At 46.8% G+C, this 16,541-nt stretch overlaps 1 protein-coding gene across 2 annotated transcripts in view; it reads left to right on the forward strand.

The window, feature by feature from the left end:
- AKAP7 (A-kinase anchoring protein 7) overlaps positions 1-16,541 on the forward strand; it is a 548,135-nt gene that overhangs the window by 153,007 nt on the left and 378,587 nt on the right. For both annotated transcript variants that reach the window (XM_063917297.1, XM_063917298.1), the window contains exon 5: positions 2,325-2,485. In XM_063917297.1, the coding sequence (XP_063773367.1) occupies positions 2,325-2,485 (161 nt within the window). The remainder of the gene's footprint in view (positions 1-2,324; positions 2,486-16,541) is intronic.

Raw genomic sequence — 16,541 nt, forward strand, 5'->3', positions numbered from 1 at the left:
TTTCTGATGGCTCAGTGTATACAAACTTTTTTTATTACACAAAGTTATTAAAAATATTGTATTAAATGACCTTCAGGCTGTGTGTATAAGGTGTATATGAAACATAAATTGTGTGAATGTACACACACATTGTTTAATGCACAAATTTATTAAAAATATTGTCTAAAATTACCTTCAGGCTGTGTATATAAGGTGTATATGAAACATATATGCATTCTGTGTTTAGACTTGGGTCCAATCACCATGATATCTCATTATGGTATGCAATTATTCCAAAATATGGAAAAATCCGATATCCAAAATACTTCTGGTCCCAAGCATTTTGAATAAGGGATACTCAATCTGTACTGCCCTGATGCCTAAATGTGTGGATAGTTAGAAGAATGTGATATGGTCCAGTCCTCCTAGTATCTAAGAAAGATTTTATTTGATATACTTTGATGTAAACCCTTGTCTCTAGGTTCTATGGAATGACACAGTTCTTTCCTTTTTTCTTATTGGGGGAATTTAAGTAGCATTGAAGGGATGTAGCTCCCAGGTTAAGTCTCTGGAACTATACAATTGACTGCATGACGCCAGAGCTTAAGCTGGGCACACATCTAAAGGTTTATCAGTCCAATCTTTCTGGTGGTAGCATAAATCTGGAAAAGTGTACAGTATGGGAGCAAATGACAATCGACCATTTGCTCTCAAACACTGGAAAACAGACAATGGGGTAGATTCACAATGTAACAGAAGAAGAAAGTAAGTAGATTACCATGGTGCACTGGGACTCAAACAATTCTTATTAAAAGTTTATCACTTTATTGGCATTCATTAAAATATCTCGTAATTTAATTGTTAAAATGGTGGAATATAAAATAAAGGATAGTGAAAAAGAAAAAGTGTGTATAATAACCAACAATTGAATAGCACCAGGATTTAGTTCCCGCCGCTATTCAATACAGCGCCATGTGACAATTATCGGGATTTCTTCTCGCGTCCTCGGGAGGTGCGAACAGAAATCCGACAAAAGTTCAGGCGTGCGGCTGGCGCGATGCTGATTCTGTTGGAAATCAGCATCGCGCTGGGTAGTTAAGTCGTAGAATGCCCATTCTCCTGAAAAATCAACCTGTTAAGTCCGGGAGAATGGGCATTCGCCGACTTAACATAGAGCAGAATTGAATTGCGCCGGGAGGTAATTCCCGGCGCTATTCAGCTGTCTGCAAATTGACCCCATTAACTGTTGTCTATCGTTTTTTAAATCAATTCAATGTGAGCACAGTGGCTGTTATCTTTCACAAATTATCTTGTTGCTCTTATATTCCACTAAGGTCATATTCTGGCATTTGGTAGCAAATGTTTAATATCTCTCAGACTGTACATTACCAGATTTTTGTTCCCACCAGACAGATTGAACAGATAAATCTTTAGGCGTGTACCCACCTTTAGTTGTGGTTAACTGCATATCTCAGTTTAAGTGCCTGGGACGTGTGAGCAGAAATTAGCTAGTTGCGGGTTTACCATGTGAGCAATTCAATAAACACTTAACCTAGGATCTACATCCCTGTAATGCTAATTGAATTCCCCACATAGGGGGTATACTATTAGCAGCAGTAATTTACCGCTGTTAACATCTTTGCTGGGGGCTATCCAGTTAGCCCCTAGCGGCACACTCCGCCCTCCAATGCTGGTACTTATTGGGGATTATTTTTCGGGTGTATTAGGCACCCTGAAGCATAATCCATGAAAATCCGACCCCCGAAGCCACGATAACCCATGGAAGCGGGAGTTTATCCCGGATTCCATGTGTTATCGCACAATGGCAGGTCCTTTTTGGCCGATAAAATTGATCTCTAATTGGATACCACGATAATGACCATCGCTCAGAAATCGCTTTATCAGGCCGTTTTTATCAACCAAAAAAGGAACACATGTAATTGGATACCCCTAATAGAATGTAAAAAGACTTGACACATACCCCAAGATAAGTTCACCAGTCAGAAATAAAAATGAGAGAAAGATACTGGTGGGCATTTTGGTAAGCCCATAGGTATCCTCATCAATATTTCCTCAGGGCTTAGTTCAGTTCTTCTGTAAGATCTCAATGTTATTATAGTGCCGCAATTTGTACATGCCTGGCTTAAGGCAATGCATCAGGCCATGGTTTCTTCATACATTTTTAAAATACAAAATTTCTGAATGTCTTTCGGAGCCTATTTTTCTCCATGGAATCATTAAGGTCACATACTCTCATTTTTCTTTTTAGTTTGCATTTTGTCAGCTGTGTTCTATTGTTGTGAGTAAATTCCACATTAACTGCTTTTTTCTTTTTTGTTTGCTAGAGCAGTAAGTGCGCTTTTGGGGAGCAAAATACCAATTGAAGAAATCCTTGACGGAAAAGATTTGGTTCTATCTTTTGGCGGAATGGCTGATTTTAAACATGAAGTTGTGTATGGAAAGATGACAGATAATAACTCTATAACTACACTGAAACAAATAGCTGGTGAGAACTTGCTCCATGTGGTTATACAATTCTATAATTGAGTTAATAGTACATACAAGTGTTCAGAGTTCAGTGTCTATACAGGGGCTGTATATTTTTATTGAGACACTGCTGACCTGAGGAGGCGGTCACAGCTAGGGGAGCTCCTAGAGCTTCTTTGGTTTTTTTTTTTTTAAAGAGTCGTAGAGGATCTCCAGGTGCTACCGGCGGTTCCCGCAGGAGTTTTCATTTATTCAAAGTCCAAGTTCTTCGGCCTCGTCTTTCAATCACAAACCACAGTCTTCATTTATTCAAAGTCCAAGTTCTTCTGCCTCGTCTTTTAATCATAAAACACAGTCTTCAGTTCTTCTTTACCGGAGTTCTTCAGCTTCACTCTTCAAGTCATTTAACCATAGACTCTAATTCTTACAGTTTCTTCTATTTCTCCAATATTCGTGTACAGTTTGATTATTCATTAAAACTACAGTTATCTTTCTACGAAGTCCTCCTTTTCTTTACGCCCTCCGGCCAACGGTAACACTTAGTTTGGCTTCCACCCCATGAGGAGGAATTACATTCAGTCACCTTGTTTACTCTCCTCACAGGTAGCTGTCCCTTCAGCCAAAACTTGGTTGTCGGAACCCCCACTTACGCCGAGCGTGACAGTAATATTTTGTCTCAGCCTTCGAATCTGAGCCCCAGTGGGTAGCTTCTATTAAGGGAATGATATCCCAGATTTCTACTAGGATTGCGCATTATGAGACAGAATCACAGATTTTAAAACAATCTGTGGAGGTTTTGTCCCCACTACCTCAAAATCCCCTGGTGTATCCGAGAAATGTGCGCTTGCTCAGATTATGCAAGTCGACATGGACACCGACTCTGATATGTGGGGGGGGGGGGGTGAGGCTTCCCTGGCAAGAGGGGTGCAACTCATGATTGAGGCTATTAGGGATGTGTTACACATTTACTGACAAACCACCTGAACAGGTAGAGGAGGTTTACTTTACGGACAATAAGAAAACCTCCCTGACCTTCCCTGCGTCTAAGGAATTAAGCGCATTATTTGAAAAATCCTGGGAAAATCCAGAGAAAGAATTCCAGATCCCAAAGAGGGTTCCTGTGGTTTTTTCTTTCCCTGAGGATGATAGGAAAAAGTGGGAAAACCCACCTGTAGTAGACGCTTCTGTATCTAGACTGTATAAAAAGGTGGTTTTACCTGTCCCTGGGTCTACCGCTTTGAAGGAACCGTCAGACCGCAAGATTGAAACTACGCTCAGTTCCATATACACTGCTTCAGGAGTGGCGTTAAGGCCCACTATTGCCTGTGCATGGATTTCTAAAGCCATAGTAAAGTGGTCAGGCACATTACTAGAGGACTTAGATTCTATGGATAGAAGTCACATTGAATTGTTTTTACGTAACATACAGGATTCTGCGGGTTTCATGGAGGAGGCATGAAGGACCTGGGTAATCTCACTGCAAGGATATCGTCCATGGCTGTCTCAGCATGCAGGGGACTCTGGCTACGCCAATGGTCTGCAGAATCGGAATCCAGGAGAAGTGTGGAAAACATATGCTTCACAGGTCAGGCTCTATTTGGGGAAACATTGGATGCATGGATTTCCACAGCAACCGCTGGTAAGTTAACCTTTCTTCCCTCAGCCTCTCAGACGATGAAGAAACCTTTTTCTACATCCTCTGTGCAGTCCTTTTGGTCTGCAAAAGCTAAAAAGTCCAAGACTTCTACCACTTTCTTCAAAGGTGGGTGAGCAAAATCAAAAAAACCGGCACCTGCAGGTTCCCAAGACCAGAAACCTGCCTCTGTGTTCTCAAAATCCTCAGCATGACGGTGGACCTCCCTGCCTGGAGAATGGGCAGGTGGGAGCGAGGCTCAGATGTTTCAGTCACGTTTGGGTGTCGTCCGGTCTGGATCCCTGGGTACAGGATATTGTGTCACAGGGGTACAAACTGGAGTTTCAAGAGCTCCCACCCCACAGGTTCTTCAAATCAGACTTGCCAGCTTTGCAGGCAGAAAGGGCTATCCTTCAGGAAGCCATTCAAAAATTGGAAAGGTCAGATGTAATTGTTCCAGTTCCACCTCATCTGGTAAACCAGGGTTACTATTCAAACCTATTTGTGGTACCGAAACCGGATGGTTCGGTCAGGCCAATTTTGAACATGAAGTCGCTAAACCCTTATCTGAGGGAATTCAAGTTCAAAATGGAGTCTCTGAGAGCAGTGATCTCAGGGCTGGAGGAGGGAGAGTTTCTGGTGTCCTTAGACATCAAGGATGCGTATCTCTCCATTCCGATTTGGCCGCCACACCAGGCTTATCTCAGATTTGCGCTGTTGAACTGTCACTATCAGTTCCAGGCACTGCCGTTCGGCCTCTCCACAGCACCAAGGGTATTCACCAAGGTAATGGCAGAGATGATTCTCCTCCGCAGGCAGGGGGTGGATATAATTCCTTATCTGGATGATCTGCTGATAAAGGCATCTTCCAAGGAGAAGTTGTTGCAGTCCATTGCTCTCACGTATCCACTGCTCAGGAAACATGGATGGATCCTGTATCTTCCCAAGTCATATTTGGAGCCAACAAGGAGATTGTCTTTCCTGGGGATGATCATCGACACGGAAGTGCAGAGGGTATCTTTACAGCTGGAGAAAGCGTTGGTGATCCAAACTATGGTCCGGGATGTCTTGAAGCCTTCCCGGGTATCGGTTCATCAGTGCATTCGCCTTCTGAGGAAGATGGATGCCTCCTACGAGGCTCTTCAGTACGAAAGATTTCATGCATGGTCCTTCCAACTAGATCTCCTGGACAAGTGGTCGGGGTCTCATCTGCACATGCACCAGAGGATACGTCTGTCGCCAAAAGCCAGGATTTCAGTCCTGTGGTTGCTACCATTGACTCACCTTCTAGAGAGCTGCAGGTTCGGAATTCAGAACTGGATCCTTCTAACAACGGATGCAAGTCTCAGAGGTTGAGGCGCAGTCACCCAAGGGGAAACCTTCAAAGGAAGGTGGTCAAGTCTGGAATCCATTCTTCCAATCAACATTCTGAAACTGAGAGCTGTGTACAACGGCCTTCTACAAGCGGCACATCTTCTACAAGATTGGGCCATTCAGGTGCAGTCGGACAATGTAACGACGGTGGCTTACATAAATCGACAGGGCGGAACGAAGAGCAGAGCTGCAATGTCAGGTAAAAAGAATCCTCTTCTGGGCAGAAAGGCACACGTTGGCACTGTCAGCAATCTTCATTCCGGGAGTGGACAACTGGGAAGCGGACTTCCTCAGCAGACACAATCTCCATCCAGGAGAGTGTGGCCTCCATCCGGAGGTGTTCACGGAGGTGACAAATCTTTAGGGTGTACCTCAAATAGATATGATGGCCTCCCATCTCAGCAAGAAGCTTCGGAGGTACTGTTCCAGGTCAAGAGACCCACAGTTTGTGGCCGCCCTGGTAACTCCGTGGGTGTTCCAGTCAGTGTACGTGTTTCCTCCACTTCCACTCATTCCAAGGATTCTAAAACTCATAAAGAGAACAAGAGTTCAGGCAATCCTCATTGCTCCGGACTGGCCAAGAAGGGCTTGGTACGCAGATCTTCTGGATCTACTGCTGGAAGACCCGAGGCCTCTTCCTCTTCGGGAGGACCTTCTGCAACAGAGGCCGTTCGCTTATCAAGACTTACCACGGCTATGTTTGATGGCATGGAGGTTGAACATCAGATATTAGCTTGGAAGGGCATTCTGAACAAGGTTATTCCTACCCTGATACAGGCCAGGAAAGGAGTAACGTCTAACATTACCATCGCGTTTGGAAAAAGTATGTATCTTGGTGTGAATCCAAGAAGTTTCCTATGGTGGAGTTTCAACTGGGACGGTTTCTCCTCTTTCTGCAAGCAGGTGTGGATATGGGCCTGAGTTTGGGATCCATAAAAGTCCAGATTTTGGCCTTATCCATTTTCTTCCAGAAACAACTGGCTTCCCTCCCTGAGGTTCAGACTTTCTTGAAAGGGGTTCTGCACATCCAGCCTCCCTTTGTGCCACCTACGGCACCTTGGGATCTTAATGTGGTGTTACAGTTCCTCCAATCGGATTGGTTCGAGCCTCTACCGGAGGTTGAGCTCAAGTTTCTCACGTGGAAGGCTGTCACTTTGTTTGCCTTAGCTTCTGCTAGATGTGTGTCGTAGTTGGGGGCTTTGTCTTGTAAAAGCCCCTACTTAATCTTCCATGAAGATAGAGCTCAGCTCCGGACACGTCAGCAGTTCCTTCCAAAGGTTGTGTCAACTTTTCATATCAACCAACGTATTGTGGTGCCAGTTGCTACTGACTGCTCAATTTTGTCAAAGTCCTTGGATGTTGTAAGGGCTCTGAAAATCTATGTGAAGAGGACTGCTCGTCACAGAAAATCGGACTCTCTGTTTGTCCTGTATGATCCCAAGAAAATTGGGTGTCCTGCGTCTAAGCAGACTATCTCTCACTGGATCAGGGTCACTATCCAGCATGCATATTCTACAGCAGGATTGCCGTGTCCCAAATCTATTAAGGCCCACTCTACTCGTAAGGTGGGTTCTAACTGGGCGGCTGCCCGGGGTGTCTCGGCTTTACAGCTTTGCCGAGTGGCTACTTGGTCTGGGTCAAACACATTTGCTAAGTTCTACAAGTTCGATACTTTGGCCACTGAGGACCTGAAGTTTGCTCAATCGGTTCTGCAGGAGCCTCCACGCTCTCCCTCCCATTCTGGTAGCTTTGGTACATCCCCATGTTACTAATATGGACCCCAGCATCCTCTAGGACATAAGAGAAAATAGGATTTTAATTGCCAACCCGGTAAATCCTTTTCTCGTAGTCCGTAGAGGATGCTGGGCGCCCACCCAGCGCTTCGTGTTCCTGCAGTGGTTACTTGGGTCAGTACTGGTTTGTTACTTGGTTAAGTATTCTTGTTCAGCAGTTGCTGAGTTTTCAAGTTGGTTAGCTTGGTTTGTCTTATATGTGTGAGCTGGTGTGAATCTCAGGGCCTGCACCTCCTCCTAATGCAGGAACCTCTCTGCCTCTCACAACAGACATATATAGTAGCAGATGCTCAATTAGCTTAGTGATATCATTCAGGTGCTTGAAAGGGAGGGGTATTTCTAAGCAAGAAAAAATGCATTTTGTTTCCCCCCAGCACCCTGAATGATAACAGTAACCAGATATTCTCTTATGTCCTAGAGGATGCTGGGGTCCACATTAGTACCATGGGGTATAGACGGGTCCACCAGGAGCCATTGGCACTTTAAGAGTTTGAGAGTGTGTGCTGGCTCCTCCCTCTATGCCCCTCCTACCAGACTCAGTTTAGAAAATGTGCCCGGAGGAGCCGGTCACAGCTAGTGGAGCTCTCTTGAGCTTTTCTGGTAAAGTTTTATTATAAGTTTATTTTTTTACAGGAGGCTGTTGGCAACAGCCTGCCTGCAGCGAGGGACTGTCCGCCCTGCGGGGTCTGAGCCACTGACTCCGCTGACTGGACACTGAGCTCCAGAGGGGTCTGATCGGTCTCCGCTAAAGGGAACCGGCCGCCCCAGCAGCATGCCGCCGACCCCTTACAGAGCTGGAGCGGGGGGCCGGTGTGAAGATGGCGGCAATGGGGACGGAGCACGGTATTACCCGCGCTCCGGGATGGTACATAGTGCGGCGCTGTGAGGGGCGCCCTGGGCCAGCGCTTACCCCCCTCACTGGTCAGTAAGCCTGTCTGGGTCCAGGAATCTCAGCCAGCAACTTTCCTCAGGCTAGTATAATCACCTGAAGAGCGGGAAGACAGCACCTTTAAGGGGGCGGAGATTCTCCTCGGATCGGACCCAGCAGTTCTCCAGCGCCATTTTCCTGCCTGCAAGCGCTGAGAGGAAGATTCAGGTCCCTCCACAGCAACTCCAGCTTACTGTACACGGTACCAGGGGGTTGTAGAAGGGAGGGGAGGCTGTAATTAGACTGTGTATCCTATTAAGGAGCACAGTCAGCGCTGACAAGGGTTTTCTCCTTGCTTAAATGCTCTGTGTGTGGGTTGGCTCCAATCTCTGTCTCTCTCTTGCCATTCTTGGGGGGGAACCTCTGTCTACCCCCACCTGTGTGTGTGTGGAGTGTTTGGTGGTCACCTTTAGCTATGTCCAGTGACACTGTGTCATATTCTGTAGAGGATTTGTCCTCCCAGGATGATCCCATTCCATGTAAACAGGTTAGCACTGGTTTAGCACAGATACCAGCAAGGGCACCAGAGTGGTTTTCCTCTCTCAAAATTTAGATTTCTCAGATTTCTGACAGGGTTGCTAGTAATGAATCTGCAACCCAGGTATTACAGAGCTCTTTCACAGTATGGCCTGTGTCTGGTACCTCAGGACACCCCGCTATATACCCCCACAAACGTGCGCTTGTGCATGTCACACAAGATGACACGGATACCGATTCTGACACTACAGATGGTGATGGGAATGTGTTGCGGGGGTCCGCATCTCTCGCAAGGGGGGTGCAGTTGTTGATAGAGGCTATCAGGGATGTGCTAAATGTTAATGATACCACACCTGAGCAGGTTGAGGAGGAATTTTTCACTGAAAATAAAGCCTCGCTAACCTTCCCTGCGTCAAAAGAGCTCAATGCTATATTTGAAAAAGGGTGGGTAAACCCTAAAAAGATGTTTCAAATCCCTAAGAGGATTCTGGTGGCTTTTCCTTTCCCTGAGGAGGATAGGAAAAGGTGGGAAAACCCGCCGACTGTTGATGCATCTGTGTCCAGACTCTCAAAAAAGGTGGTTTTACCAGTAACGGGATCTATCCGCCTTAAAGGAGACGGAAGATAGGAAAATTGATAACACACTTAAATCAATGTACACTGCTTCGGGGGCCATATTACATCCCACCATTGCTAGTGCATGGATTGCGAAGGCAATAGTGAAGTGGTCGGCTACCTTAATTGAGGATTTGGATACAATGGATAGAGATGACGTTGCATTGTATTTACGCAACATTCATGGTTCTGCAGATTTTATGGTAGAATCCATGAAAGACCTGGGTTCCATGGCTGCGGGAATTTCTTCCATGTCTGTTTCAGCTCGTCGGGGACTGGCTCCGCCATTGGTCGGCCGACGCGGAATCCAGAAGTGTTGAATCGCTACCCTATACAGGTCAGGCTCTCTTTGGGGAACTCTAGACGTGTGGATATCCACCGCTACAGCGGGTAAGTCTACGTTTCTTCCCTCAGCAGCAACTGCTCCGCAGAAATCCTTCTCATCAGCTGCTCAGCAGTCCTTTCGGCCTAACAAGCCTAGAAAGGCCAGATCATCCAATACCTTCTTTAGGGGAGGTTAGGATAAGTCCAAGAAACCTGCCACTGCAGGTTCCCAGGAACAAAAGCCTGCTTCAGGTATCCCAAAGTCCTCCGCATGACGGTGGACGGCACGGGCCAGAGGTGGGGCCTGTGGGAGCGAGACTCAGACAGTTCTGTCATGTCTGGGTATCGTCCGGCCTGGATCCCTGGTTACTAGATATTGTGTCTCAGGGATACAGGCTGGAATTTCAAAGTCTCCCTCCTCATCGTTTTTTCAAGTTGGGCTTACCAACTCTGTTGGAGGACAGCATAGTGCTTCAAGACGCTGTCCAAAAGCTGGTGGAGGCACAGGTCATTGTGCCGGTACCACCTCACATGCTGACAAAGGGTTACTATTTGAACCTTTTTAGTTGTACCGAAACCGGATGGTTCGGTCAGGCCCATTCTGAACCTAAAATCGTTGAACCCCTTTCTAAAGGAGTTCAAGTTCAAGATGGAGTCTCACAGGGCGGTGATATCAGGTCTGGAAGAGGGAGAATTCCTGGTATCACTGGATATCAAGGATGCGTACCTTCACATTCCGATTTGGCTGCCGCATCAGGCTTATCTCCGCTTCACATTGCAGGACTGTCATTTTCAGTTCCAGGCCCTGCCATTCGGCCTCTCCATAGCACCAAGGGTGCTTACCAAGGTGATGGCGGAAATGATGATGCTACTCCGCAAGCAGGGTGTGAACATCATTCCTTATCTGGACGATCTCCTGATAAAGGCATAGTCCAAGAAGAAGCTGCTGCAGTCCATTGTTCTCACAATGTGACTGCTCCAGAGTCACGGGTGGATTCGGAATTTTCCAAAGTCACATTTGGAACCAACCCAGAGATTGTCATTTCTGGGAATGATCCTGGATACAGAAGTGCAGCGGGTGTTTCTTCTGCGGGACAAGGTGTTGGTGATCCAATCCATGGTCCGGGATCTCTTGAAGCCACCCCGAGTGTCGGTTCATCAATGCATTCGCCTATTGGGAAATATGGTGGCCTCCTACGAGACTCTCCAGTACGGGAGGTTCCATGCTCGGCCCTTCCAACTGGATCTCCTGGACAAGTGGTCGGGATCTCACCTCCACATGCATCAGAGACTTTGTCTCCAAGGGCAAGGATTTCTCTCCTCTGGTGGCTCCAATTGCCTCACCTCCTAGAAGGCCGCAGGTTTGGGATTCAGGACTGGGTCCTGCTAACAACTGATGCGAGCCTCCGGGGCTGGGGAGCAGTCACTCAAGGAGTAACCTTCCAAGGACGGTGGTCAAGCCTGAAAGCCGGCCTGCCCATCAACATCCTGGAACTAAGAGCCGTCTACAATGGTCTTCAGGCGGCCCCTCTTCTGAGAAATCGGGCCATCCAAGTGCAATCGGACAACGTAACAACAGTGGCTTACATAAATCGGAAGGGCGGAACGAAGAGCAGAGCGGCAATGTCAGAGGTGACAAGAATACTCCTCTGGACAGAAAAACGCGTTGGCGCTGTCAGCCATCTTCATTCACTGGAAAGCAGACTTCCTCAGCAGACACAATCTCCATCCAGGAGAGTGGGGACTCCATCCGGAGGTTTTCAAGGAAATAACAGATCTTTGGGGATTTCCCCAAATATACATGATGGCCTATTGTCTCAACAAGAAGCTTCGGCGTTATTGTTCCAGGTCGAGGGACCCACAGGAAGTGGCAGTGGATGCCCTGGTGTCTCCGTGGGTGTTCCAGTCAGCGTACGTGTTTCCACCACTCCCAGTCATCCCAAGAATCCTAAAGCTCATAAGGAGAGCAAGGGTTCGAGCGATCCTCATTGCCCCAGATTGGCCAAGAAGGGCTTGGTACGCAGACCTTCTGAATCTACTGCAAGAAGAGCCGAGTCCTCTTCCTCTTCGGGAGGACCTGCTGCAGCAGGGGCTGTTCACCTATCAAGACTTACCGCGGCTATGTTTGACGGCATGGAAGTTGAGCACCTGATTCTTGCTCGGAAAGGTATTCCGAAGAAAGTTTTTCCTACCCTCATACAGGCTAGGAAAGGGGTAATGTCAAAACATTACCATTGTATTTGGAAGAAATATGTTTCTTGGTGTGAGTCCAAGAAGTTTCCTGCAGTGAAATTTCAACTGGGACGTTTCCTCCTCTTCCTGCAAGCAGGAGTGGATATGGGTCTGAGGTTGGGATCTGTGAAGGTCCAGATTTCAGCCCTATCCATTTTCTTTCCGAAGCAATTGGCTGCCCTCCCTGAGGTTCAGACCTTTTTGAAGGGAGTTCTGCATATCCAACCTCCCTTTGTACCGCCTACGGCACCATGGGACCTTAACGTGGTGTTGCAGTTCCTCTAATCGGATTGGTTTGAGCCTCTACAGGAGGTGGAGCTCAAATTTCTTACATGGAAGGTGGTCACTTTGTTGGCCTTAGCTTCTGCTAGACGTGTCTCCGAGCTGGGGGCTTTATCCTGTAAAAGCCCTTACTTGATCTTCCACGAAGATAGGGCTGAGCTCCAGAATCGTCAGCAGTTTCTTCCAAAGGTTGTGTCGGCATTTCATATCAACCAACCTATTGTGGTGCCAGTGGCTACTGACTCCTCAATAACTTCAGAGTCCTTAGATGTCGTGAGGGCTCTGAAGCTATATGTGCAGAGAACTTCTCGTCACAGGAAGTCGGACTCTCTGTTTGTCCTATATGATCCCAAGAAAATTGGGTGTCCTGCTTTTAAGCAGACTATTTCTTGCTGGATTAGGTTCACTATCCAGCACGCTTATTCTACGGCAGGACTGCCGTGTCCAAAATCTGTTAAGGCCCACTCTATTCGTAAGGTGGGGTCTTCCTGGGCGGTTGGCCGGGGTGTCTCGGCAGTGGAACTTTGCCGAGCTGCAACTTGGTCTGGGTCGAACACGTTTGCAAAGTTTTACAAGTTCGATACTTTGGCCTCTGATGATCTGATGTTCAGTCAATCAGTTCTGCAGGAGCCTCCGCGCTCTCCCTCCCATTGTGGGAGCTTTGGTACATCCCCATGGTACTAATATGGACCCCAGCATCCTCTAGGACGTAAGAGAAAATAGGATTTTGGTACCTACCGGTAAATCCTTTTCTCGTAGTCCATAGAGGATGCTGGGCGCCCGCCCAGTGCTTCGTTTCCTGCAAATTGTTATTTGGTTCAGTTCAACTTCGTTTTAGTTGAGTACTGCATTGTTACCTGGTAAGTAATGTTTTCAGCTGTTGCTGTGTAGTTCAACCTAGTTGCCTTGACGTGCCTTGTATGTGTGAGCTGGTATGAATCTCACCACTATCTGTGTTAAGGCCTTCTCTCGGAGTATGTTGTCTCCTCGGGCACAGTTTCTAGACTGAGCCTGGTAGGAGGGACATAGAGGGAGGAGCCAGCCCACACTCTCAAACTCTTAAAGTGCCAATGGCTCCTGGTGGACCCGTCTATACCCCATGGTACTAATGTGTACCCCAGCATCCTCTACGGACTATGAGAAAAGGATTTACCGGTAGGTACCAAAATCCTATTTAAATCCCACACAATATGGGAATTCAGAGATCTCAGTTACATATATTTGCGCAAATGTATGAATTAGCCCCAAATCCACGTCCAGGCCTTGACGCGGCTTTGGGGCTTATTCATACGTTTGCGCAAATATATGTAACTGAGATCTCTGAATTCCAATATGGGCCCTCATTCCGAGTTGATCGCTTGCTAGCTACTTTTAGCAGCCGTGCAAACGCATAGTCGACGCCCACAGGGGAGTGTATTTTCACTTTGCAAGTGTGCGAACGCCTGTGCAGCCGAATCGGTACAAACACATTTTGGGGGTCATTCCGAGTTGATCGCTAGTTGCCGATGTTCGCTGCGTAGCGATCATTTAAAAAAACGGCAAAACTACACATGCATATAGGGCGCAATGCGTGCGCGCGGCTTATGGGTACAAAGCATCGTTGTTTTGCACTGCTTCTAGCGACTATTACATTCACACAGCCAATCGCAAGGAGACTGACAGGAAGTGGGAGTTTATGGGTGTCAATTGACCGTTTTCTGGCTTGTCCAGGCGTTTGCAGGACGGGTATTTGACGTCAATTCTGGGACCTTTGTCGCTGCAATCATTGCATAGAATAAGTAAGTACAGGGCTGGTCTTGTTCTGCACAAAATGTGTTTGTACTTGCCCGGCTGCACAGTCGCTCGCACACTTGCAAAGCGAAAATACACTCCCCTTTCAAGCACCTGATTGATATCACTAAGCTAATTGAGCATCTGCCACTATATATGTCTATTGTGAGAGGCAGTGAGGTTCCTGCATTAGGAGGAGGTGCAGGCCCTGACATGCCATATGGAGCTTTATGGGGTTGCTCCAAGGTAGGTGGCTCTTAGCTTAGATATATTTAAGAAAGGAGCCATTATAATGTGGCTCCTTGCTGGTTAATCGTAGACCCAGATTGGGGTAACAGAGGTGTGGGGTGTGGTGCCTCTGGACTGGCTGAGCTGGATGGCTTTAGTGTGGCATACCTTTACTTTCTATTAACACTTATCACTTACTAATTTCTTTAACACTATTTCTCCATTTTAATTAGATCTCATTTTTGTATCACTTCCTTTTGTAGCTTCGGCTTCCTAACACTAATTTATTAACACTATAGTTTTTCCATTGGTATGCTGCACTGGGCTTTCTGGCTTATGCTGATTTTTTGGGGTGCCACACCCTGCACCTAGATATAGCACTAGGGACACCAAATATACAAAGACGCGGCTCTTGGGGCTTATTCATACATTTGCGTAAATATATGTAACTGAGATCTCTGAATTCCAATATTGCGTGGGATTTAAAACTGGTTACTGTTATCATTCAGGGTGCTGGGCGAAACAAAATGCCTTTTTTTCTTGCTTAAAAATACACCTCCCTTTCAAGCACCTGAATGATATCACTAAGGTAATTGAGCATCTGCCACTATATATGTGTGTAAGGTGTATGTCAGGAATCTGCATTTTGCATCACGTCAATTACCAGTGCTCTGATGTAGCCTGGCAGCATGTTCCATGATTGCCTGCAATGTGCAGAGACTTACTCCAGTGTGTACCCTGCTTTAAATACAGCGTGTACCCCGATGTATTCTCACCATCTCCAGAGTATGGGCGCCGCCATGACACCTGCAGTCAGCTGACTTGGTGCTATCCACTCCTGAGCATTGGAGCGCTCACATGACTTGATTCTCCAATCCCTGCTGACCAGGGGGTATATACTCAGAGTTCCTGCTCAGTATCATTGCCTTGAACAAGGCGTCACATCCTGTGAACAAGCGTCTGCTGACTCCAGTCTTCTGTCTTCAGAGATTCCCCTGTGTATTAGCTCCATGGAACTACAGGCATCAGCCATCCAGTTTGGTGCAGTTTCATCTGCATTCAGATCCAGTCACCAGCAGTCTCCAGTGACTTCCTAGCTTCAGTGTCTCCATGGAACTACAGGCTCCCAGCCATCCAGCTCTGCTACAACTCCTTCCACAGTCAGCTGCCACTTCTACATGCAGTAAGAGACTCTCTCCAGGGGCTGCCTCATCATTCTCACCTGTGTGTTGTTAATCTGCATTCAGCACTGTGCTATTGCATCCAGCACTTAAACAACCAGCTTGTATATTACCAACTGTCTCCTGCTATAGCCTTGCTTGGCTCTGTGGACTTTGTGCATATATTCTGACTGTGTGAATCTATTGCTGTCGGTTTCCAGACTGATTACCAGAGTTACTTATTGCCTGTATTTACTACCATCGGTTGCATTACCTACCTACTGCATATTGATCCTGTTACCATCGGCTTCCAAGCCACCCATCAATGTTCACCATTGGCTTCCAGGCCAACCTTTGCAGTTTGCTAATTACACTGGTTCCCAGACCAGTTCATTATCTGTGACTGATATTATACCATTGTATTACTTACCTCCAGAGTACTGATTTCAGTTGCCATCGGCTCCCAGGCCGACCATCGTTATTTGCAAGTTGCGAACGGTTTCCAGACTGAATACCAAACGTTACTTATTGCCTGTGTTGTTCCATCACATTCTCCCATCGGTTTCCAGGCCGATCCTCTATGTCATTATTTATCCTCAGGATATAGACTCTGCTTCACAGAGGCCGACCATCGTTTATTTACCATCGGCTCCCAGGCCGACCATCATTGATTGTCGTTGGCTCCCAGGCCGTTCATTACTGTTCTCTAATTACTGTTGGTTTTCCAGATTTGTGTTACTTACCTCCAGAGTAGTGATTTCAGTTGCCATCGGCTCCTAGGCCAATCATCGTTATTTGCAAGTTGCTAACGGTTTCCAGACTGAATACCAAACGTTACTTATTGCCTGTGTTGTTCCATCACATTCTCCCATTGGTTTCCAGGCTGATCCTCTATGTCATTATTTATCCTCAGGCTATAGACTCTGCTTCACATCGGCACCCAGGCCGACCATTGTTTATTTGCCATCGGCTCCCAGGCCGACCATCATTGATTGTCATCGGCTCCCAAGCCGGTCATTACTGTTCTCTAATTACCGCTGGTTTCCATATCAGCTCATTCATCGTGACTGTACTTAAAACCAATGTCCGCTTCCACGCTGTGAAACTTCTGTATTGTTACTCCTGTTCCAGTAATCATTATATTGTTGTGTGTATTTAATAAACATCATTGCGCACATGCGCAGGAACTTACTACGGCCTCCTCATTTCCTCCATCCTACCACCACTGACCCACTAGTGCCCCCTCCGGGAACAGACAA

This window comes from Pseudophryne corroboree, chromosome 4 (assembly GCF_028390025.1).
Source record: "Pseudophryne corroboree isolate aPseCor3 chromosome 4, aPseCor3.hap2, whole genome shotgun sequence".
In the NCBI taxonomy this organism is placed as follows: Eukaryota; Metazoa; Chordata; class Amphibia; order Anura; family Myobatrachidae; genus Pseudophryne; species Pseudophryne corroboree.